This window comes from Galeopterus variegatus, unplaced genomic scaffold (assembly GCF_000696425.1).
Source record: "Galeopterus variegatus unplaced genomic scaffold, G_variegatus-3.0.2 Scaffold1148, whole genome shotgun sequence".
Taxonomy (NCBI): domain Eukaryota; kingdom Metazoa; phylum Chordata; class Mammalia; order Dermoptera; family Cynocephalidae; genus Galeopterus; species Galeopterus variegatus.
The window spans coordinates 171477-197543 of NW_007727259.1; the positions used below are offsets into that span (position 1 = coordinate 171477).

At 35.8% G+C, this 26067-nt stretch overlaps 1 protein-coding gene across 1 annotated transcript in view; it reads right to left on the minus strand.

Moving 5' to 3' along the window:
- SNX27 (sorting nexin family member 27) overlaps positions 1-26067 on the minus strand; it is a 75339-nt gene that overhangs the window by 16313 nt on the left and 32959 nt on the right. Inside the window, exons 4-9 of the mRNA XM_008575158.1 lie at positions 18412-18604; positions 16493-16557; positions 15353-15457; positions 12373-12451; positions 10278-10441; positions 536-625 (exon numbers count right to left, since the gene is read on the minus strand). Of these exons, the coding sequence (XP_008573380.1) occupies positions 536-625; positions 10278-10441; positions 12373-12451; positions 15353-15457; positions 16493-16557; positions 18412-18604 (696 nt within the window). The remainder of the gene's footprint in view (positions 1-535; positions 626-10277; positions 10442-12372; positions 12452-15352; positions 15458-16492; positions 16558-18411; positions 18605-26067) is intronic.

Below are 26067 nucleotides of genomic sequence, written 5' to 3' on the forward strand. Positions count from 1 at the left end.
CAACCACCATACAGATGGCCCACCAACCACTCGAGTGCATTGACACAAAGAGAACCACTACGGAGACCAAAGAAAAGAAGAGAATGTCTCTCTCCACAAAGCCCATTCCAGAGTGGTAGAAGAAGCATCTACTCTACAATAATAGTAGGGGATCTGAACACACCTCTCTCAGCACTGTACAGATCATCTAAGCAACAAATCAAAAGAGTTAACCATTACTCCTTCAGAAGGAGAGAAGAAAATCAGGGTTATCAGAGGTGGGAGGCGGGAGGAAGAGGGGGAAGGGGAGAGATTGAATAAGGGGCATAAAGAATAAGTACGATCTGTAATAATATATATGCTAATAATATTGATTTGATAAACATACATCAACATTGAACCCCCAAAATATGTATAATCAGTTATGACTCAATTTAAAAAATAAAAAATGAAAAATAAATAAATAAATTAGTTAAGCCACTGACCAGGTTGCAATACCGTTCAAAAATGGCAAGAAAGGGCGTTTTATAAAGGGATTACAGGGACATAAACTTACCATGACCATTTTCCTTTGTTCATATAGCTTCTGTAATTGGTAGGACTTTTCCTCCGCTTTGATGTAACCTTTCTTCACATCATCAACAGCCTATCACCAAAACAAAGGTAGGGACGAAGGGAATGTAAAAATCATTATCGAGTGCATTGTTGATAAAAATAAAGAGACACAGATGCATTTTCAGAAAAATTCTTATCCACTTGAACCATCATCATCATCACCCATGCTCTGCCACATGGGTATATTTATTTGAATAACTAGCATTTAAAGAGTTTCTGGCAAATGCTCAAGGATTATTCTAGGTATGTGAGGGATCTGGTTTTTCATGTCAAGAGACTTAAATTCCAGTTAATTTGTAATGTGAAAACAATTAGAGCCATGAAAGACAGTATATAACATTGTATTAAAGGTAACAATGAAGTAGCAGAAATGTACAGTGCAGACTAAGTGATATACACAGTTAAGAAAAGGAGTGTTTATTGCTAATTATAGTTATCATCAGGTGGACTTCCAAAGGATAGGCTGGATAAAAGAAACTACAAGCTGAAGTCAGGAAATAGGAATGGGTTTGAGCTTAAATACATTCAGGAAACAGATTTGTCTGATTTGAATAAAGAGTACATATTAGAGGACAACGAAAGATAATGCTGAATAGGTAGGTCAACAACAGATGATGATGAATCCTAAAAAGCAGGCACAGGAAATAGTAGGGAGCTAAAATAAGCAATAAAAAATTGTTAGCTTTTTTAAAGAAAGGTTGGTTCGTATCTGAGTATCAAATTAAGTAAGCTGAAGAGAGAATGGAATAAGGGAGATTGATGACACTGTGTAACTCAAGATAGAAATCATTTCCCATAGTCTTTTATAGGAAAACAGCTAGATAACAGAATGAATTCAGGACTGAAGTCAAAAGACTAGCTCAACTTCCAGCTCCATTACCTATCAAATGTGTGCTTGAGTAAGTCACTTAAACCCTCTCAGTCTGTAAAACAGGAATAATACTCATCTCATAGACAACAAAATTAGATAACAGATGTTGAGAGTTTTGTAAAGTCTATATAAATCGTTATTTTTAGTATCACTGTTATTAGTATCATTCAGCTGTTTTTTTCCGAAGAACTGCATAAGGATATTAACGTTCTGCCAAGGACTGCCTGATGAAAAGATTATGCCAGTTTCTCCCCAATCCTGGCCATTACAAGTAAGGGCTCATTTAGGCTCAAAGGATTATATTCACAGAGGCGATGCTCAATAAGAACTGCCACACAACGTCCTGAAGAACCTGAACAATTCTCTATTTAACACCAAGGGACTGTGCTGCTCCAGGCCAAATTTAAACCAATTACTGAAAAGCTGGGGGAGAAGTAAAGAGGGAAATAAACAAATACTGGTCTGTCCAGTTTCCCCTGTAATTTAAAGTGTTATTTAGCTAAGGGGAAAAGCTTTACAATTCTTTTTCTGGTGGTCAAATAAAAATATTGTATATCTGTTTTACTGTACACCCTAAATATCTAGAACTGTTTTTGATTCATAATAGTACTTAAATATTTGGTGAACATTTCCCCAGGGCAGAGGAGGTAAGAGTGATTGTCTACTCAGTAATTCCAAGTGAACTCTTTTTTCACATAGGGCAGTAAAATGTTCTCTTCTCTTTCATTTCTAATCAAGATTATATTGCTTGACGAGCCCTAAGTGGAAAACATAAATATTACCACACTAGATTCCTTTTTTTCTTAATTTAAAATAATTTTTATTAAAGTAAAAGATGTACATAGTTTAAAAAACCAAAACCTAAAAGTCTCCTAATAAAAATAGCAGTCTCCTAGGGCCGGCCCGTGGCTCACTCGGTAGAGTGCGGTGCTGGTAACACCAAGGCCACGGGTTCGGATCCTATATAGGGATGGCCGGTTTGCTCACTGGCTGAGCGTGGTGCTGACAACACCAAGCCAAGGGTTGAGATCCCCTTACCGGTCATCTTCTTAAAAAAAAAAAAAAAAAAAAAAATAGCAGTCTCCTGATCCCAGAATCTCATTCCACAAAGACAACTACTTTTAAGCAATTTCCTTTGATATTCTTTCCATAATTATAAATCACATATTTACTACTAATTCCTGACTCACCAATTTTAGACATTGTTGACTTGCTATATTAAAAACATTTAGGTTTTGGGCCGGCCCGGTGGCGCACTGGATAGTGCGCCGCTTGGGAAGTGCGGCGGCGCTCCCGCCTGAGGGTTCGGATCCCACATACAGACCGGTTCCCGCTCACTGGCTGAGCGAGGCGTGGGAGCGACGCCGAGGGTTGCGGTCCCGTTGCCGGTCCCCGGTCCAGTACGGGGGCAACACTGAGGGTTGCGATCCGTTGCCAGACGCGGAAAAAGACAAAAGACAAAAAAAAAAAAAAACATTTAGGTTTTGGGCCGGCCCGGTGGCGCACTGGATAGTGCGCCGCTTGGGAAGTGCGGCGGCGCTCCCGCCTGAGGGTTCGGATCCCACATACAGACCGGTTCCCGCTCACTGGCTGAGCGAGGCGTGGGAGCGACGCCGAGGGTTGCGGTCCCGTTGCCGGTCCCCGGTCCAGTACGGGGGCAACACTGAGGGTTGCGATCCGTTGCCAGACACGGAAAAAGACAAAAGACAAAAAAAAAAAAAAAACATTTAGGTTTTGGGTCTTGTACCACCCAAACACTCTCACTACCTCTTCTCCCAACCTCTTAATAAATGATTATTTTTTAATTATTATTTTTTTTTTGGTGGCTGGCCAGTAACACGGATCATACCCCGGACCTTGGTGTTATCAACATCACACCCTAGCCAACTGAGCTAACTGGTCAGCCCTCTATCTCAATAAAAAATTAAATCAATACTCAGTAATTACATTATTATAAGTATATAATAAACATTGTTCCCACCTATGCCACGTACTGTACTATGACTTCTTTTCTTGTATAGTTTTGTTTTCCCTGAGATTTACTGCTTTCAGTTTTTGTTTGTAACTTTCCATGTACCTATCACCAATTGTTCTTCCACAATAAACAAACAACAAAACGCCTCCTGATCATATGAACATTTATTTTCTAAAAATTGTTGACAGCTGTCATCTGCTGTGGTATCCTCTCCTGTTCTCCTTGTCTCTGGTAGGTTTACACCTTTTAAAACCTTTGTAAGGTTTATGCCATTACTATTATTTTAGCAAGCTTTCAGGAAAGAGCAGCTAAATTTATTATTTAGGAAAAGGCTCATTATCATTCTTATTATCTAATATCTAATATTTTATCAACTCTAAGGTATGCATTATTTCACATTTTAATGTCTCTGAAATTGGGATGCATCTTACAATCAATGTCAGTTTAATTGGCAGCTTTTTTCTTCCTTAGCAATACATAAAATAATGGTGCATCTTATAATCGATGGCATCTTAGAATCGATGAAATACATTAGATATTCCCATCAAAATATGATACAAAATATAACTAAAACTAAGTAAGGGAAAAAATTAATATTATTTTCCAAAAGACACATCTGTTTACCTAGTCAATCAAAAAACCATTTGGGCCACTGCTGGTGTGAATGTAAAATGGCACAGTCACTATGGAAAACAATATAGTCATTCCTCAAAAAATTGAAAATAAAATTACCATATGATTCAGTAATTTACTCCTGGGTATACTGAAAAAATGATCTTCAAAGAGAGAATCACATACCCAAATGTCCATCCACAGACGAATGGAAAAACAAAATGTATATACATACAATGTAATATTATCCGTCGTTAAAAAGGAAGAAAACCCTGCCATATATGAGTACTACAATGTGAATGAACCTTTAAGACATTATGCTAAGTAAAATAAGCCAGTCACAAAAAAGACAAAGACTGTGTGGTTCCACTTACATGAGGCATCTAAAGTAGTCAAATTCAAAGAAGCAGAAAGTAGAAAGGTGGTTGCCAAGGGTTGGGGGAGAGGGAAATGAGGAGTTGTTATTTAATGGGTATAGAGTTTCAGTTTCGCAAGATAAAAAAGTTCTGGAGATCTGCTGCACAGCAGTGTGAATATACTTAACACTACTGAACTATACAGTTAAAAATGGGCAAAAAGATTTAAAAGAAAACCTTATCAAACTGTATATTTTAAACACATACAGTTTATTCTATGTCAATTTTTTTTTCCTTTTTGTCTTTTTTACTGACCGGCAACGGGATCGCAACCCTCGGTGTTGCGCCCGCACCGCGCTCAGCCAGTAAGCGGGAACCGGTCTCCACATGGGATCCGAACCCTCAGCGGGAGTGCCGCCGCGCTCCCAAGCGGCGCACTCTCCCGTGCGCCACCGGGCCGGCCCCTATCTCAATTTTTATACCTCAATAAAGCTGTTTAAAAAATCATTTGAGGGGCCGGCCCGGTGGCGCATGGGAGAGTGCACCGCTTGGGAGCGCGGTGGCGCTCCCGCTGAGGGTTCGGATCCCATGTGGAGACCGGTTCCCGCTCACTGGCTGAGCGCGGTGAGGGCCCAGCACTGAGGGTTGCTATCCCATTGCCGGCCCCCGGTACGGGCGCGACACTGAGGGTTGCGATCCCGTTACCGGTCAGTAAAAAAGACAAAAAGGAAAAAAAAAATCAATTGAAAGGATATGGATCCCCGTATCAGCAAGCCGCAAAAAAAAAAAAAAAAAATCATTTGAAGCAATAGGAGAGTTCAGAAAAGTTGCTGGATATGAGATACCAATACAAAAACAATAGATTTTCTATATTCCTAAATATTTTGTTTTTGTCTTACAGTTTTATAATTCAGAAAGTAATTTTAGGGCCGGCCCGGTGGCGCACTGCTACAGTGCGCCGCTTGGGAGTGCGGCGGCGCTCCCGCCGAGGGTTCGGATCCCACATACAGACCGGTTCCCGCTCACTGGCTGAGCGAGGTGTGGGCGCAACACCAAGGGTTGCGATCCCGTTGCTGGTCCCGGTCCGGTACGGGCGCGACACTGATGGTTGCGATCTGTTGCCGAACACAAAAAAAGAAAAAAAAAAAAAAGTAATTTTAAATGCTCTGCCTCATTTGAATTTTGATACTCATTAAAAAAAAATCATGAGACACTATTCTTCTTTAACAGATCAGAAAACAGATCTTGGCAAAGCTATTCTAAAGATTTACCCAATGTAGGGCTTATCCTTGAACCAGATATTCTGACTCCTAGCTAATAAGATTTTCCCACTCCAACAATACAAAAAAAAAAAAAAAAAATTCCATTCGTAATAGTAATAAAAATATAAAATACTTGGGAATTAATTTAGGAGGCATATGTGAAATAGAAAACGACAAAATTCTGAGGAAACAAAACAGGAGTTGAATAAAATGGAAAATGCATTTAGTTGGGAATACTACATTTAATATAATTGAAGATATTTCTCCAGTAAAACTGCAAATCTAACAAAATTTCAATTGGAATAGTACTATGAAGTGATATGAAATGGGTTAAAAATTATTTGGAAAAATAAAATGGGCAAAAATATCAAGGCTTTTAAAAGAGGAAGGCTTAGCCTTACCAGATATTAAAATATATTATAAAGAAACAGTAATCAAAAGGGAATATTCAGATCCCCACACACAAAAAAAGAACTATTGAGTCAAAAAATAGAAAAACAGATCAACAGAAGAGAGATCTAAGACATGTGCCATATATATGTATGTGTGGTATATATATAAAAATAAATTTAATAAAAGACCTGTTAAGCACAATATATTACAAATGAATCATTTAATACATCTCGCTGTGCTATCTGGTTAGCAATACTAAGAAAATTTAACTCAGACCAACCACTCATACTAATACCACAATAAACCTCACGTAGATTAAAGGATTATAAATTATAATCCTTATATTTAATTATAAAGTAAAGCACACTTATACTTACTATTGAGGAGAGAAAATGTACTCACTAGTTAAGAAACAGAAAATACAAAGGTAAAGATAAATACTATTATACAAAATGTTAAAACTTCTGTAAAACAAAAGACAATAACACTAAAATAAAAAGAAAAGCAATATAATAAATATCTATAAAAATGACAGATAAAGATTTGAAAGTTTAAAAGTTAAAGTACAGCAATAGTTCACACAACCAAAACAATAAATAACACTAGCTTATTCAAAAGAAAAACACATTAAAAAAAGTGATATTACAAAAGTTAACAATAGCATCATTTATAATCACACACTCAAAAAAAATACCCTGGAACTAATAAGAGGGAATGATTAAACAATGTATAGTACATTAATTTAGTCATAAATGATATATAAAAGAACTATGTAGATAGGTGAAAAAGAAAAAAAAAGTAAAAAGTTATATCTATATCAGAATTATAACTATGTAAAAATTACACATCAATATAATCTAATGCCAAATATAAGTAGGAAAAGTTCATAAAAGAGGACTTACAGGTAAGGATGGTAGATTAAAAACAAACATCTACTCTTACTTCCTTTTAAAACCCCACTAAAGATGGCCAGTTAGCTCATTGGGCAAGAGTGGTGCTGACAACACCAAGTCAAGGGTTAAGATCCCCTTACCAGTCATCTTTAAAAAAAAAAAAAAAAAAACGACTAAAATGTCAGTAAAGAAAACCCACAACATCAGGGTGAATGGGAGGAGACAATGAGAAAAAATTTTTATAATGTGGAACACAGATAAACAAGTAGTAACTTAAAAAACCTGAAGAAACAGATTTCTATACTGGTAGTAGACAAAACCACTCAATTTACACCACAAAATTCCAAAATACCAAGGAATTGGTAGCATGGTGATCATCCAGGAGAGGGGGTAGGATGTGGCTAAAATGAGGATTGACTGAAACCTATTGAAGAAGCAGTCAAATTCTCTCAGATCCTCTATTACCTGTAGCCAGAAGACTGCCCTTCCCAGTGCCAGCAGAAGACTGGAGCTTTAGCTTTTCTATAGTGAAGCTCACAGTCAGCAAGATGTACTCACATGCTGAGCTCCCAATCAGCTATGTAGTCTCCCAATCTTAAATTTGAGCAGAAAACTGTGTAAGAAGACAGACTCTAACATGAACAGAGACCAAAACAAACACACAAACAATGAAAACAAGGGAGGAAACAGAAGGAAGAAAACTTTAAAATTTAAAACAATACTATTTTTAATATCCTCAGAAAGTTAACAAAAAATATAACCATGAAACAAAAATAGAATACTATATATAAAAAAAGAATATTCACAGAACAAAAGGAAGCCTTTAGAAACTAAAAATATAATAACATACATGGAAAACAAATAGAAGGACTTGAAGATAAATCTGAAGTTTTCTAGAAAGCAGAACAAGGAGAGAGAGAAATTAAAGATGTGAGTATGAAAAAATGCTCAGCACCACTAGTCATCAGAGAAATGCAAATCAAAATCACACTGAGATATCATCTCACCCCAGTTAGACTCACCATTATTAAAAAGGCCAAGAATAACAAATGCTGGTGAAGATGTGGAGAAAGGGCAACTCTTCTACATTGTTGGTGGGACTGTAAATTAGCACAGCCATTATGGAAAAGAGTATGGAGGTTTCTCAAACAAATACAGATAGAGCTACTATATGATCCAGCAATCCCATTACTGGATATGGAAATCATCATGTCAGAGGGATACCTACACTCCCAAGTTCATTGCAGCTCTATTTACAATAGCCAAAATATGGAACCAACCTTAGTGTCTGTTGACAGACAACTGGATAAAGAAAATGTGGTATATATACACAATGGAATACTAGTCAGCCATAAAAAAGAATGAAATTCTGCCATTTGAAACATGGATGAGTCTGGAGAAAACTATGTTTAGTGAAATAAGCCAAAGAAACAGAAATACCACATGTTCTCACTCATAACTGGCTGCTAGGAAGGAAGGAAGGAGGGAGGGAGGGAGGGAAGGAGGGAAGAAGGAAGAAATGAAAGAAAGAAAGAAAGAAAAGACCACAACAATATGTTGAACTTTCAGAAAGAGAGAACAAACATAAGGATACTAGAGAGGAGGGGGGAGGGAGGGAGAGGATTTTGGAAGTGATAGGTTGGGTAAAGGGCATAAAGAAATACCACAATTTGTAAGAATGAATATGCTAATAATAAATAAAAAATAATAATTAAAAAAAATTTTTAAATAAAAGATCAAGTGTAAAAAAAAAAAAAAAGAAATTAGAGATGTGAGACAGAGGATAAGAAAATGACAGGGGTAGACCAAGAAATCCCATATCAGAAAAATAGGAGTTCCAAAAGGAGAGAACAGAAAATGGAAGAGAAGAAATTATCAATTTAATAATCTAAGAAAATTTGACAAATCAGAAAGACAAATTTTCCGTAGAAGTCCCAGCACAGTAACTGAAAATAGATCTACAGCAAGGCATATAACTGTGAAATTTGAGACCTATGGTGGAAAAAAAGATCTTATAAGCTTCTGGAAAGGAAAAAAGGTCACATAAAATGGTACAGAAATAAGAATGACCTTGGACTTCCTAACAGCAGCACTGGAAGATGGAAGGTAATTCTTTAAAATTCCTGAAAGAAAATCATTTTCAACCTGGAGTCCTATACCCAACCTTAACATCAATCAAGTTTGAAGACAGAATAGAGGCATCTTCAGACATTTAAATTTTAAAAATGTTAATCTCTCATGTGTCCTTTCTTGAGAAGCTATGAGAATATATTCTACCAAAATAAAGGAAAGCAAAAAAAAAAAAAAAAGAAAGACATGTACTCTAACACTGGAAAAAGAAGATCCCACATAGGAGATGTGATGGTGATGGGCAATCCCAGAATGATAACTGTGTACCCAAGTTGAGGGCCACCAGTTCAGACTGGGATAGGACAAAGTCTCGATGAAAGATTTCTTCAGACACTGATGAAGTATCTAATGGGTCTAAATACTTTTAGAGGAGATTCAGTGAACTAGTAAAGAGTATGATGCTAAATCAATTATAAGTACACAGAAAACTATGCAAATGAAAAAGAAGGACAATAATTAGCTGAGGAAAAACAAAATGTTGTAAAGGAAATGAGAAGTAAAGATAGTCTTTATTACATGGCTTTGCTATACATCTCATTATTTATAGAGTCATAATGATGTAAACACTGAATACTGACCTACCAAATATTATAATTTGACCATATTAAGGGAATGGGAGAGATAAAAAAGGTATGGGTATGTGGTGAGAATGTGGGAGGAAAGAGAGCTAGTGTCTCATCTTCGATAGTGGGAAACGAAGAGATACTGCTTGAATCTGAAAAATTGAGTAGAAGCAATACAATCAAATTATAATAGAGATGTGACAGTAAATACCAAACAAAACAAACAACAAAAAACAAAGCTATAAGATGTGAAAGTGGTAGGGTATGGGGGTGGGGTTGAGGGTAAGTGGAGGCAACTACTATTTTTCATAATAAACTGTGTAGAACTATGTGATGCTTTAAATTGTATTATAATATTGATGAAAAACTTTTGAACAGACACATAGCCATAATGCTCATTTTCTGTTGTTTAAAAAACCAGAATAAATATTTCTTAAACTTCAGAATATCTTTACTTCTAAAACTTATTTATCTTTTGTGAAATCTGGGATAGAACATTTTACAAACATAACTACTCAGACCCAGGAGTAAAGCAGCTTACACAAGGATTCATACTGATTTGGCAAATTACCAGCTATATACAAACAGAAAAAGGAATCAGCCCTTTCACGAAGATCAATTCACCTACCTGATGAAAGAAGTAGGTAACAGCAAGGTCATTGTCATTTAAGAGGATTTCTTCTTCTGTCGTAAAAAGCCATTTTCGAATAGTCAGACAGGTGCCTGGCACAGCTGATGTATAATTCTGGACGTAGAGTTTGTGAGGAAATTCATTAGGTGCCAGCTTACGTACTGAAGAAGAGAAAGCCAGAGCAAAAAGATATAAAAGGAATTTCCCTAGGATAAACTACGTAAAGCAGATCAAGAATGGTAGGTTATCATTCACCAGAACATCAGCTCAAATCCATCAAGGAGCTCTGTTTTTGGTAGCACAAAATAACCATTTGTCTAACCACATCTATCCCTTTTAACTATGACTATGGCCAGTTGAGCCTCTGACTTAAACCTACCACTTGAATGACAGGTTTTTCTGTTAACATGATGACTCTACAGACAGCACCAACTCCAAATTCAGTTAAGACATCTGATCCATTATCTGGTAAATTATAGCTGATGTTCATTGAACATCTTTAAACCAAGCCTGTCTTCTTACCTAGCTATGATGTACTCAGAGTCCCTCACGTGGCAATTCTCAATGAACTGCTTTTATTGTGAGAAGCTAAAAGGCTCTTCCCACCCCATACCCAAAACCGTAAGGCATTCACCAAAGTGAAAAGTGTCTTCTGAGCAGTTATGTCCTCTTCCTAACAGTGCATAAGCCGGTAAAACACCATCACTTTTCATTTCTATATTACTTTTCTTTGGGAAGGATGAGTTTTCCTCTCTTGATGTTTACTTGGCTTTATAACATTGCTAAAGACAGATTTAGTATTTCCCATTTTATATAAAGTGAAACTAAATCTTAGAAAAGGATAAAATTAGAATCCCAGTGTCCTGGTACTCTAGCAATCCTTTGTAACATCATTTATATTCACCTATTTAGGGTGTTAGGAGTTAGGAAGAAAAAAAATAATGAGATGACTGCTTTGGGAAATCAAAGTTGTTCTGCCTTGACCTGGGATGGCAAGTCAACCCAAATCCACCAAATTCTCCCCATTTCTGGGATGAGAAAGATCTGATCAACCAATATTATCTATGTCATGTCCGGCCTTAGCTGTGTGTATATATGAGAGTACTTCAAAAGTTCATGGAAAGATAGAATTAAAAGATAATACTATCTTCTCCATGAACTTTCTGAAGTACCCTCGTGTGTGTGTGTGTGTGTGTGTGTGTGTGTGTGTCTCTTTGCGGTGTGTAGAAAAGACCCACCCGGGGCCGGCCCGGTGGTGCACTGCTACAGTGCGCCGCTTGAGAGCGCGGTGGCGCTCCCGCCGAGGGTTCGGATCCCACATACAGACCGTTTCCGCTCACTGGCTGAGCGAGGTGTGGGAGCAACACCGAGGGTTGCGATCCCATTGCCGGTCCCGGTCCGGTACGGGCGCGACACGGAGGCTTGCGATCCGTTGCCGGACACGAAAAAAGACGGAAAAAAAAAAAAAAAAGAAAAGACCCACCCATAAACTGTAGGAAATCTGTCATTCAAAGCAAACCCTCAGGCTCCCCTCCCCTTTGTCATCTCAATGCAACCAATGTGACCACCATCCTAGCTTTTATAAAAGAAATTGCTTGTCACCCAGCAATAAAATTTCCTAGGAAAAGGAAATCTATTCTTGTAGAAACTTAAATATATGCATTAAAACGAAGGTTTTTAAGCAATGTATCTCTTTCTAACTTCTGAAAACAAAAAGCTATTCTTAAAAATCTTTACAAAAAACAAAGTACACTAAAACAACATGTGGCTAAAGAGAACATCCCCTCTTTTCAAGGCTGTTTCATTGGAATATATGAATTTTAAACCTCTGACTTAAAAGAACCTCATCAAAGTATCTAATTCAATGCTGGATGTAACCTATACTTACAAAAGAGGGAAAAGGATTAACAGTGATCGGATATCTTTATGACCTAGGCTTAACAGGATTTGCCTGGTCTGCTTGTTGGAGACCATTCTAATGAATGGGATCTCCCCTTGTCCTCAAGCTCTTCTCTAGGCACACAGTTTCCATCTGACAATATTAGAATAAAATACCCCCAAACAAGACTTAATATTAGCCACTGGCACTTACCAAAGGAATGATTGATCACTTCAAATAAGGCAAAGTAATTAGCTGTTGTACTGTCCATGCCAACTTTTGCTGCAATAGCCTAAAGTGTAAACAAGGTAGATTTGTTTCAGGAAAAGTAAATTAGACAATGCTGCAGGAAAAGGCAGATGTATGCATGTGAAAGGGAGGAGAGGGGAAAGGTTCTGCTATCTTGGCTTCACAAAAACTAAATTCGTGGTCCATAGCTATCCTTCTTTGTATGGATGTATACATGCACACATGTATACATACATTTGAAAGAAAAGGAAAAGATACCTGTATTTGACCCAAACAGCTATGATCTCCGAACATGAGTTTCTCCCTTCCAATACAAGCTGATAATAGTCTCTCCTTAAATATCAGCTTTGTCCTCTGAAGTATGACTTCATTCCACAAGAATCTTTTTAAACACCACTTATAAGAAATGTGCTTAATAGAACAGATCTTAAGAAGAAAACAAATTCCTTAAATAGACAATTTCACACACATTCAGCCTATATTTAATATAGGCCATTAACACACAAGATCTCTATCTTTGATTCTTGAGCTTAAAATATTGTTTGAGTTTTAAAATACTGAATTTTATTCAAGCTTTACAAATTATTTTTTATTTTTCAGATGATTTATTTATCAGGCTGGGGAAATTAGGCACCTCCATTTCCTAAGAATTACCATCATCATCAATATCCACATGAAAATAGCAAAAATGTTGGGGCAACAGAGGCATAGTAAACACAGATCAGTCTTTCTCTCTAGGAACTAAGGTCCTAACATGACAAAAAAGAAATTGAAAGACTCCAAATCCAGTTAAATAAAAATTTAAATTACAAACAACAAAAAAAGCACAAAGCAAAAAACACAAACTAGAATAAAACTCTTCAAGATCAATCCCAATATAAATAAGGTGTTAATTGAACAAGATAAAAATGTTGAATATTAGTATCTCAGTAAACCAAATATAATTATATCCCTTCTTCCTATATCTGTTCACATATCAGGCCTAGGTTCATCCCTGAAGTGATATAAGAACTAGAGATTATAAGCGTTCTAAATTACAATTACATACTGTACTGGATAGAAACTGAAATGCTCTCAAGGTTTAGAAAATGACTTCTGGCTAGAAGTCTCAGTAACAGGGTAACAGGAAAAGTACAAAAAAACCTAGGCCACAGAAACATTGGAAAAAAGCAAAGAAAACAAAACAAAACACCAGCAAGCTGTAAAACTAGGGTTTTTCTTGCAAATATTCTATCATTGTATAATTTAGAAATGCCTCAGATCTTCACAAATCCTTTGCCATAATATACAGTAGATGAAAAAATGTATGGGGAATGTATTTTTTAATGTTTTCTCCAAAGGAGAAATAAGCATTAATATCAAGAAACTGCTTGTCTCCCTGACTATCTTGATCAAGTTAGGATTAAAGGCTAATTAAAAGCCTACAAGCAATGACTAAACCCAGCACCCAGATCATGATCTTTAAATACCATTTCTCAGGAAAAGGAAACCGGATTACTTGGGGAAATGTCTTATTCTAGATCCAGCGTAGGAAATATACAAAGATGAGCCCAGGGCATCTTGTACCAAAAAGCACGTATGCTATCATAAACTAATGGGTTGCATCAAAAGCATATAGGAGCAGACATGAAGGAGCTTCCACTGGCCAAACATGGATTAATTCGACCATCAAAAAGATAATAAATGCTACTGTCTAAATCACATTGAGTCTAAAAACCCACATGATATTAAAAAACATATATAACAATTATCTCATTGGACATCACTGAAATCAACTGGACACCAATTCTTTAGTCTGAAAACTGGCAATAAAAGAAACTAATTAAATATGTATCCTCTCTTTCCCACAGACTGTATTTCAAGATAACTAAAAAGTCTTAGTTATTAAGGAAAAGTTATTTACAGAAGAATTCTAGTTAATAAGTGTAAGGAAATGAGAAAATTAGCACTTTACAACCTTTAATAAAATCGCTGATTAAGGCAACAATCATCAATGGATACACTCATTTAATAAAAGATCAATGGGAAACTTTACAATAGAGAGATCAGGTTATCAACACCTAAACCTACTGATTAATCTTAGCACCACTAAAAGTGGGATAACCAGATATTGTGTACCTCCTGTTGAGAAGCAACATGAAGTATATAGCACCAATTATAAAGTATTCTTATCAAAAAAGCAGAACCTGAATCTAATCAAGCCTCTAGAGCAAACTTCCATTTATAGAAAATCTAGGGAGACAGAAGGACATATTAAATGACACTACAAGGAAACAAACAGATAAATTCAGAATGTGGAACATTCCACAGGACACTGACCCAATTTCCACAACAAAACAATGGCATGGAAAAAAAAGTTGGGGAGAGGAAGGGTGACCACTCTATATTAAAACAAACGAAAACTAAATGTGATATAAGGACCTTATTTAGATCCATATTTTAACAAACCAACTGACAATTGGAAAAATTTGACTATGGAGTGGTTATTAGTTAATACCAAGGAAATAGTGCTAGTTTTGATAACGGCATTGTGGTTATGAAAGAAGAATGTCCATATTTTTTAGATGCATACTCAAGTATACACAAGTCCAATAACATGGGGATTTGCTTCAAAATACTTAAGGGAAAAAAGGCTACATGATGCAAATGTGGCAAAATCTTGATAATTATTAGATATGAGTATATGGAAATTCATTGTACTATTCTGTTTTCATGTATGTTATAAAGCCTTTTACAATTAAAAGAAGGAGGGGTTAATCACAACCACTATAACCTGGGATATTTACTGTACCTTTCTATCAAGAAGGGCAAAGTACTTTCACATTAATAATAACTTATTATGTGCCAGACACTCTAAGTACTTTATATGTATAAGCTCCTTTAATCTGTCTGTCTTAGTTTCACACCATCCAATTCCAAGTCTATTTGTTCAAGTTTAATTTACCTGATATACTTGGTCTGTAGTACTGTTCTTTTTAACCCTGACTGTAACTGTTGTTCCATCTGGTAATGCTACTCTCAGCTCTACGTCGGACACACCATTGTAGTTCTGGGAGAAAAGACACAGAGAAAGAGTTTATGATCCAGTATATCCTCACTCTCCCTGTAACATGGTAGCTCAACAGTAACCCACACATGTGATAGAGAGGAAGTGAGTTCCAATGAAAAGGGGAAAAAAGACACTTTAAAAGTCAATACATTTACAAGTCATAAAGCTGACCTTAGGCAGCAGCAGTTAACCTTTACGATGAATAAGGAGGAAAGAAATATGTTGCAGCCAGCGTGTTCACATTTCAAAACAGAAAACTTATATGAAGCAGTCTAGGTTAAACACTGATGAGATTTTTGGTTCACTTCCTTCACCCTATTCAGAACTCACAAATGTGAAAAGAAATCAACTAAAAGCAGTGGTTTCAACAAATATTCTTTGGTTTCAATGGTTAGGCAGATGGATTGGCCCAAGGGGTATCCTAAATTCATTTCTGAACCCCAAAACAATCAGGACACCTTTGAAAGGAAAAATGGATGAGCTGAGGGTTCTGAGTTAGTCTGATGCCTGATTTTCTTCTAGCAAAAAGTAAACAATTCCTATTTTCCTTAATTCAAAAGAAATCCTCTCATTGTGTTTGATGATTAATAATTCCTCTAACAGATTTTTGCTTTTGTAATTTTTATTAGAAACAACTATTTCTAAGAAAATCTATCTTCATTTACCACTTAAAGATGATCAAGATTTACCTCTTACCTACAAGTAGCTCACGCTCTTGTAAGCTAAAAATATAAAGTGACAATCTGATTATATGTATAAAAATGAGAAAATGAGATAGCAATCAGTACTGATTGCAAAAGTTCTTAGTGGAATGAAAAATTGATGATTTGAGTCATCAGGGAAGGCTTCAAAGAGAAGATGAACCTGGCACTGGGCCTTAAAAGACAGATAAGCAGGCTATATATATATGAAAAGTAAGTAAAAAAAAATATGTTTGTTTGGAGAGTTTATGTTAACCCAACTCATAATCAATATTTTATTTTCCCCCACAAGGAGCCAAGAGGAAAATAGTCACTAAAAACAGCATTCACCTACCTCATCTGATTCTGATAGGAATTCCTGCATGATGTCACTCTCACCAATGACTCGTATCGAACACACTGTAGAAAACAAAGATAGAATCTGGTGTAAGACCCTAAAATCAAGAATATAAGGTCAAGAATATATCAAGGTTTAAGTTTTTGTTTGTTTTGTTTTGTTTTGATGTCTGGCTGGTATGTGCATCTGAACCCTTGACCTTGATGTTACAACACTGTGCTCTAACCAACTGAACTAACCCACCAGCCCTTCAAGGTTTAAGTTTAAATCATCAGGGAATGATCAGGTAACATGCCATTCCTGGCATATGGGATTTTTAGGCATGACAACCATTCATGTAAGTATAATCTAGGGCTGGCTGGTTAGCTCACTTGGTTAGAGCATGGTGCTGATAACACCAAAGTCCAGGGTTTGATCCCTATACCAACCAGCTGCCAAAACTAAAAACAAACAAAAATACACATAGAAAAAATAAATATGATCTAGTACAAAGGAATAATAAAAATGTAACTTACTAAAAATATTAAACATAGCCAGAAAAGAGAAATAAAAATTCTGTAAATCTAACTTTGCAGTCTTGTGTGACCTATTAACATGCTAGAACAACAGAACATGGGGGGAAAGAAGCTCGGGTAGGGAAAAGTCAATCAGGAATAAACTAAATATAAAACTGAAATACAAAAGGAAAAATATTTATTTGGCCTGGGAACAGACCAGTCAGAGAACCGTAAACATTTAAGGTCACTTTGGAAAAAATGGGTAGGTAATTAAGAATTAAGCTGAGCACGTCATTTTACTTCACTGACTTTAGCTTCAAAACCACCAAAAAAAACAAAAAGTAAGAAGGAAAGCAGGCAGGTAGGTAGCTAATCGTCTAAATCTAAGAAAGTTAATTTCTTGACACTCTCATGAGGATGGTAAATTACACTGATGATTTTGCTTCATTTGATTAAAAAAAAAAAACTGTTCCCTTTCTCATTTCCCAAGAGTTGTATTCAGAGGCCAGTCCCTGTTAGAAAAAGCTAAAAACAGATGAGGAAGTTTCACTACCTTCTATGAGGGAAAATGGTTTTTCTTTAGGGATACAGCTCCTTACCAAATTTTTAAAAAATTCAACTAGGTCAATTAGTTCTTACATGAGGACATAGAATTACTAAATATCACATAATACCATTATTCTATCATACTGGTATTTTAAAGAAAAATATATGGCATACCTAGCAAATTATATAACTCTATAACATAGTAATGCAAGGTCTTTTTTCTGAACGACATCATAAACTATCTTATTCAGGAGATCTGTGTCATGTCCCTGCCTTTCTAGATAAACAAATGTTTCAGCATCCACATCCACAGACTCTTAATGTATCATTTGGAAGCTCCAAGACGAAAAGCAAATTTCAATACCTCTACCTTTGGCCTGCTTAGAACAAGAGAATTTTAGATCACCTACAACTTAGTAATCTATCCTTGGATACCCACAGAAAGAGTACAGAGTTTTCATGTAGGATATACCAGTGAGCCAAGAATTATTTTAATGAAATTGTCTTCTATACTGCCCACTTAGTTCCCAAATCAATTCCGCATATTGGTGAGTCTGTCTATATGCGTTTGGTGGTAAATAATATAATCCTATAGACAAAGGTCCATTAAGGACCATCAAATGCTTCAAAAACTAAATATTCATTTTTCTGTTGTTAAGTGCTCAGCAAGCCAGTAAAACAAGTTACCAATTACTGTACTGGACATTTCAGCCTTGCCTTCAAAGCTCAGTTCATTCAACACTTACAGAGTCAGAAACTTGACTTACTTTCACTATCGAGCTTCAGGAAACTTAGCTATGCAGTTTAGAAGTTGCAATATATATCTAGATCCCATGTCTACTCAGGATAGTAAAGCTTAATGGGATGGCTTACCTTTTTCTAGATATTCTTCCAACCCCCGACGTCGGGCATCTAATTGCTGTTCTGATAATGAGAATGGCCACTTCCCTGGAAGTCGGGGAAATGTAAAGTTGGCAAACTCTCTCTTCAGGTTCTGATGTAAGATGGCAAACTCCCGGTACCGCTTAGAACACAGTTGCCTCCCTGCCATGTAAACATTGTATACCTGGTGAGAGAGAAAACAAAGAAAACAAAGGAAAATCTACTTACTACAAATCACAAAATTATCTAAAGTCATGCTCAGACTATGTTCGAGGTCAATTTAAAATAAGACTTATTTTTAACAAACATTCCAAAAGTTTTATGTACAAGAAAGGGCTATCCTCTTCAAGGGGGGCATGATCTTACTTTTGCTATTAAAATTATCTCCAACACGACCGGTTCCTGCTCACTGGCTGAGCGCGGTGCGGGCACAACACCGAGGGTTGCGATCCCGTTGCCGGTTCCCGGTACGGGCGCGACACGAGGGTTGCGATCCCGTTACCAGTCAGTAAAAAAAAAGACAAAAAGGAAAAAAGAAAAATTATCTCCAACACACTTTTAAATATCTTCAGAGGCAATTATCAGTTTTTAAAGGTGGATTTTATTTTCAGAAAGTTAAAAGTCATTCGAAGTAAATGTGATAAATGTAGCAAATGAACAAGCAAGGAAATTTGAGGGAGATGAAAACCTAAGTTTGATTATAAAGCAATGTGACTGATATTTGTGTGTGGCTCAAACTGGATCTAAAGTTAAATCCAAAGAAAATACATAAAAATGATTTAAGCAATAGCGGAATTTTTGTTAGCAAATAGACACTGTAAAAAGCAAAACATAAGCTAAAACCTTGATAATAACTTAATTTAAACCATATAGTCTCTGCTGTTTTTCTGACCCCAAAAGTTATCATATCCAACAATGTTCATCATTCCCTTGTTTTTCATTTTATAGGTTTTTTTTGCATTTATATATAACCCTTAAATTTTTATTTTTCATTTGAATTTTTAAGGGTATTTTAGTTTTAAAAGAGGGTATCATGCTGAATGAGACGTTTTGAAACTTACTTTTCTCACTTAATATTATATTATGCAGCCTCATCTACAGTGTTATATATCTTTGTGGTTTATTCTGCTGTCCATAGCATTTTGTTGTGTGAACATATCATGATTTTTTTGTTTTTAATGTGTTCTCCCACTGATGGGACTTTGGGTTGTTTCTTGGTTTTAGCTATTTTGAACAATGCTACTATGAACATTTGTATACGTGCCTCCTGTTACATGTGCAAAAGAGATTCACCTGAATATATACCTAAGAGTGGAACTGCAGGGTTATAAGATATGTGCATATTCAACCTCAGGAGATAATGCCACACTATAAGCTAAAGTGGTTGCACCAATTTATACCTCCTTCAGCAATATATAAAAAGATCCTCTTAGTTTTTGCCAATGGGATAGGTGTGAAAAGATTTTACTGTGGTCCTAATTTACATTTCCCTAATTACTAATGATGTTGAACATCTCTTCATATATTTATTGGCCATTTGAATGTTCTTTTTTGTAAAATACCTAATTTATGTGTTTTGCCTATTGTTATATTGAGTTTTTGTGTGTTTCTCATTGATTTGTGGAGTTCTTTATATCTTCTTGACACTATATTTTTTATTCGTGTATATTATGAATATCTTCTCCCTATATGTCACTAGTCTTTTCATTTTATTAAAAGATCTTTTGAATTTTAAAAAGCTCTTAACTTTAAGAGTTAAATTTATCAATCTTTTTATAATCAACTTTTTTTGTATCTTAAGAAATTTTTTTCTATCTCTAAGCTAAAAGCTATTCACCACTATTTTCTACTAAGAGCTTTTAATTTTTGCTTTGTCATTCAAGACCTTAATTCATCTGGAATTGATTTTTCTACATAGTATGAAATAGAGTTTTGTTGGTATTTCTTTTAAAGCCAAGGATATTTAAAATAAACTTTTAATTGAATTATCCCTAAAACAAATATTCTGCTTTTACAGGACAATCAGGGCCCTTCAAGTGGTCTGTAGTTAACCTCCCACTATAAACAACTAGAAAACTGGACACAATATAGGAAACAACTATTTTCAGACTATGGACAACAAGCAACTAAGAACTGTGACCCCTGAGAAAAGGGAAACAAACAAAAGGAGCCCTACCGTAACACTGGCTTTCTACCTGTAGGTAACTCCTAAACTGCAGCTCAGAGAGGGGCATCCAAATAGAGCTCAGCAACTTTACTGAATTGAACAGACAGAGACTGGAGTTCAAAGAGGTAAAATTCTGCAGCTAGAATTTGCAGGGTAAGCACACAAAGAGAGACAGAGCTCCAGAACTCTGCATTGGATCCTCTTGAGTTTTGGCTGAATAACGCTCCAAGGAAAGAATTATGACCAGGGGAGCTAGAAATGAACAATTTTCAGAGGTCACACAGAGCACTGAATCATTCAACTTCCCTCCAACCAGAGAGACCTCCCTGAATCTACATGGAATTCAGAAGGGAACTCCAAAAGACCATGTTTTAGGAGGGGGACTAATTAGTTCTAGAGTGAAAGCTAAACCACCCTAAAAGAGCATAAAAACAAACCTCAAAAGGATCAAAGTAATCTGTAAGTAACTTTTGCATGCCAGAAAAAAATCCAACAGTCTTTAAAAGAATATAACAAAACCTAGCACCCAATAACATTAAATTCACAATGTACAATATCTAATCAAAATCAGTACCATTTCCATATACCAATAATGAGCTAGCTGAAAAAGAAATCAAGAAAGCAATCTCATTTACAATAGCTACAGAAAAAAATAAATAAATAAAAATAACACAAAATACCTATGAATAAATTTAACTAAGGAGGTAAAATATCTCTACAAGGAAAACTATAACACACTGATGAAAGAAACTGAAGAGGATGCACAAAAAAAATGGAAAGATATCCCAAGTTCATGGATTGGAAGAATTAATATTGTGAAAATGACCATACTACCAAAAGCGATCTACAGATTCAGTGCAATCCCTGTCAAAATACCAATAACATTCTCCACAGAAATAGAAAAACTTTTGAAAGCCAGAAATTAAGAGAAAACTTTGAGGGTAGCCAGAAAGAGTTAAAACAGTACACAGAGAAAACCAAAAATTAAAATAAGTAGGCTCCTCATCAGAAACTATGCAAACCAGAAGACTGGAGAGACATTTTTAAAGTACTGAAAAAAAAAAATCTATCAACCCAGTATTCTATACCCCGTGAAAAATATCTTTCAAACATAAAGGTGAAATGAAGACTTTTTCAGACCAACAAAAGCTAAGAGAATTTATTGCCAACAGACCTTCACTATAAGAAATATTAATTAACAGACATTCTTCAGGCAGAGGGAATATGATGCCAGAGGGAAACTGGATTTACACGAAAGAATGAAGTACACCAAAGATAATAAATATGCAGTTAAATATAAAAAGAACTCTTTTCTCATTTTTAATCTCTTAAAAGGTAATTGTTTAAAGCAAAGATAACAATGTATCATGGAGTTTATAACAGATATAGAAGTAAATGTGTAACAACAATAGCACAAAGGATGGGAGAGGGGAAATGAAAGATATTCTTTAAAGACTCTTATACTACATGTATTATACTATTTGAAGGTAGATGCTTATAAGTCATAGATGTATACTGTAAACCTAGTACAACTTCTAAGAAAATAAAAGAACAAATTATAGCTAATAAAATAGTGGAGATAAAATGGAATCACGTAAAAATACTCTAATAATCCAAAAGAAGGCAGAAAAGGAGGAAAAAAAGAATAAAGAACAGATGAGATATAAATAACAAAGAACAGATGGTAGATTTAACCTAACTAGATCAACAATTATACTAAATGTAAGCAGACTATCACAGATTAATTCCTCCAATAGTTTCATCAGTCGACTGGACACAGCTGAGGAAAGAATTAGCAAACTTAAAGACTGGTCAACCCCGGTACGGGCGCAACACGGAGGGTTGCGATCCCGTTACCGGTCAGTAAAAAAAAGACAAAAAGGAAAAAAAAAAAAAAAAAAAAAAGACTGGTCAATAAAAAGTATCCAAATGAAAACAAGAGAAAAAGAAGTGCTAAAACAGAATAAAGCATCCAAAGTCTCCAAATAAAAGACAAAGATTGCCAGATTAAATAAAGAAGCAAAACCTGAGGCTGGCCAGTTAGCTCAATTGGTTAGAGGGTGAATAACACCAAGGTCAAGGGTTCCTATCCCCATACAGGCCAGATGCAAAAAAAATTTTTTTTTCATTAAAAAATAATAAAAATATAATAAATAAATTCTTAAAAAGCAAGACCCAACCATAAACTGTCTGTGAGAAATTCACTTTAACTGTAACTATATAGATAGGTTAAAAGCAAAGGATGGAAAATATATACAATAAAAATAAACCAAAATAATTAAAAAATGAAGTGACTATTATTGGCTACATGTCAACATCAGAAAGAGAATTCAGAACAAAGAATATTACCAGGGATAGAGAGATAGTTCACAATGTTAAAGAGGTTTATTCATCAAGAAGACATAACAGCCTCTTTATACATAAAGAAAAACCTGATAGAACTGAAGATTCCACTTCAGGTATACTTGTGTAAACTCCCTATAGGCCAGCCCCCAACCTCCAGCCTGCCTTATAACAACTACAAACTCTGGACAAAATACAAAAACCACAATTACCTGAGGATTCTGAGTAGTACACTAAAAACAAGCAGATAGTAGAGGGGGATCAAAACATGGAGCAATGACCTGCATTGGGTGAGGGGGGAAGTAAGCGTCAGTACAAAGTAGTGTAACTTAAGCAACTAAAACATAATATCCTGACATCTTTCTGGCTCGAAGAAATTGGGAAAGAATTGCAGGCAATCACAGCTGCCACCAGAGTGGAGAATCCCCAGGGAGAGACAGCCAGAGAAGGGGATCCCTTAATTCTGTAAATGAACACCACATGTATCTCAGGCTAATCCTTTCTTGAACAATATATACAAACACAAGTAGCAAAGTCTGAAAGAATTGAACTGAGACTTGAAGTACAATCCACAGAAGGTGACACAGCTTACAGTCAATTGTCAGGTAAAATAAAAACATCACCACCCCTAAGAATAATATCACAGAACACAGAGTCTACACAATGTAACATTCACAACATCCAGGATACAATCCAAAATTACTCAATATACAAAGAACCAGGAGGATATGACCCATTCTCAAGGGAAAAGACATTTAAGAGGCCAACCCCGAAATGACATAAATGTTGAAATGTTGAGACATTTATAATCAATGAAATAGAGTCCAGAAATAGAACCACACATTTCAATAGGGAAAAGATAACGCTTTTCAACACAAGTTGCTGAAACAACTAGATATTCATATTAAAAAAAAAAGAAACTTGGCCCTTACATCATACAATATACAAAAAATATCATCTCAAAATGGATCACAAACCAAAACAAAAGAGTGAGAACTATGGTATGGCTACTTTGGAAAATAGTTTGGCAGTTCCTCAAAAGGTTAAACATGAGTTACCATATAACCCAGCATCCCTAGGTATAACCCAGGAGAAAACAAAACATATATCCACACAAAAACTAGAACACAAATGCTCATAACAGCATTATTCATAATAGACAAGAAGTAGAAACCACCCAAATGTCCATCAACTTATTTTTTTTAATGTTATTTGGTAATAAAAATGAAGTTCTGAAACATGCTACAACATGAATAAGCCTTGAAAATATTACGCTAAGTGAAAGAAGCCAGTCACACACACACAAAAAAAACACATTTAATTCCATTTATATAAAATGTCCAGGGCTGGCCAGTTATCTCACTCTGCTAGAATGTGGTGCTGTTAAGACCAAGGTCAAAAAGTTGGATACCCATACTGGCTAGCTGCCAAATAAATAGATTAAGTAGGTAGATAAGTAGATGGGTAGATGGATGGATGGATGGATAGATAAAGGTAGATAGATAGATAAAATGTCTAGAATAGGCGAATCTACAGGACAGAAAGTAGATCAGTGGTTGCCTACGGCTGGAGGGGATAGAAGACTTGGAAGATGATGGATACAGGATATGGGGGTTCTTTTTGAGGTGATGAAAATGTTCTAAAATTGATTGTGATGATGAATGCATAACTCTGTGAATACACCAAAAACCATTAAATTGTACACTTTATATGAGTAAATTTATGGTATATAAATCATTCCTCAATAAAGTTATTATTAAAAAATTGCTAAAACTATAAAACTTCTACAAGAAAACATAAAAGATTAGTGTTCTTTGGTTAGGCAGATTTCTTAGAACACAAAAAGCATTATCCATAAATTTAAAAACTGAAACTGATAAATATTTATCATAATTTAAAACTTCTGTTTTTTGGAAGACACTGTTAAAAAAGAATGAAAAGGCAAGCTACAGACTGGGAGAAATATTTACAAAACATCTATCTGATAAAGGACTTATATCCAGAATACATAAGGAACCCTTACAACAAAACAATAAGACAAACAACGCAACTTTTTTAATGGGCAGAACAGTTGAACAGAAACTTCACCAATGAAGATATATCAATGGCTATTAAGTTCACAAAAATCAGCTCATCATCATGAGTCATTAGGTAAATGCAAATTAAAACAGAAAGAAGCCACTATATCCATGAGAATGGCTAGTAGTAAAAAGACTAAAAATATCAAGTGTTCAAGAGGTTAGGGAGCTACTGGAACTCTCCATTGCAGATGAAAATGCAAAAATGATACAGCCACTTTGGAAAACAGTTTGGCAGTTTCTCACATGGTTAAACTTACACTTACCATAAGACACTGCAATTCCACTTCTACATACGTACTCAAGAGAAAAGAAAACATATGTCTACATAAAGACCTGTACATTAATGTTATTTCATGGCAGCTTTAGTCAACAGCCCCAAAGTGGAAGCAACCCGAATATGCATCAGCAACAAATGGATAAACAAATTGTAGTAAATCCATAGGATGGAATCAGCAATTAAAAAGGAACAAATTATTGGTACGTGCAACAACGTGTATCAATCTTAAAAGGACTATAATAACTGAACAAAGCCAGACACAAAAGAGTACATAATCCAAGATTCTACTTATTTGACATTCCAGAAAAGGGAAAAATAGTGACAGGAAGCAGATCAGTGGTTGACAAGGGTAGGGTGATATGACTGACTGCAAAGTGGTATGAGGAAACTTTCTGGGGTGATGAAAATGTTCTATATCTTCATTGTGGTGGTGCTGGCTATGAGACTATGTACTATGTGACTATGTCTATGCACATTTGTCAAAACTCACGAAACTGGACACTTAATGTACTTATTCACATTCATTCACACTTAATGTAGTTAAACTATACTTTAAAAAGTTGATCTTTTTAAAAAAGGACACTTCATGGGCCGGCCTGGTGGCGCACTGGATAGTGCGCCGCTTGGGAAGTGCAGCGGCGCTCCCGCCCGAGGGTTCGGATCCCACATACAGACCGGTTCCCGCTCACTGGCTGAGTGAGGCGCGGGAGCAACACCAAGGGTTGCAATCCCGTTGCCGGTCCCCGGTCCAGTACGGGGGCAACACTGAGGGTTGCAAT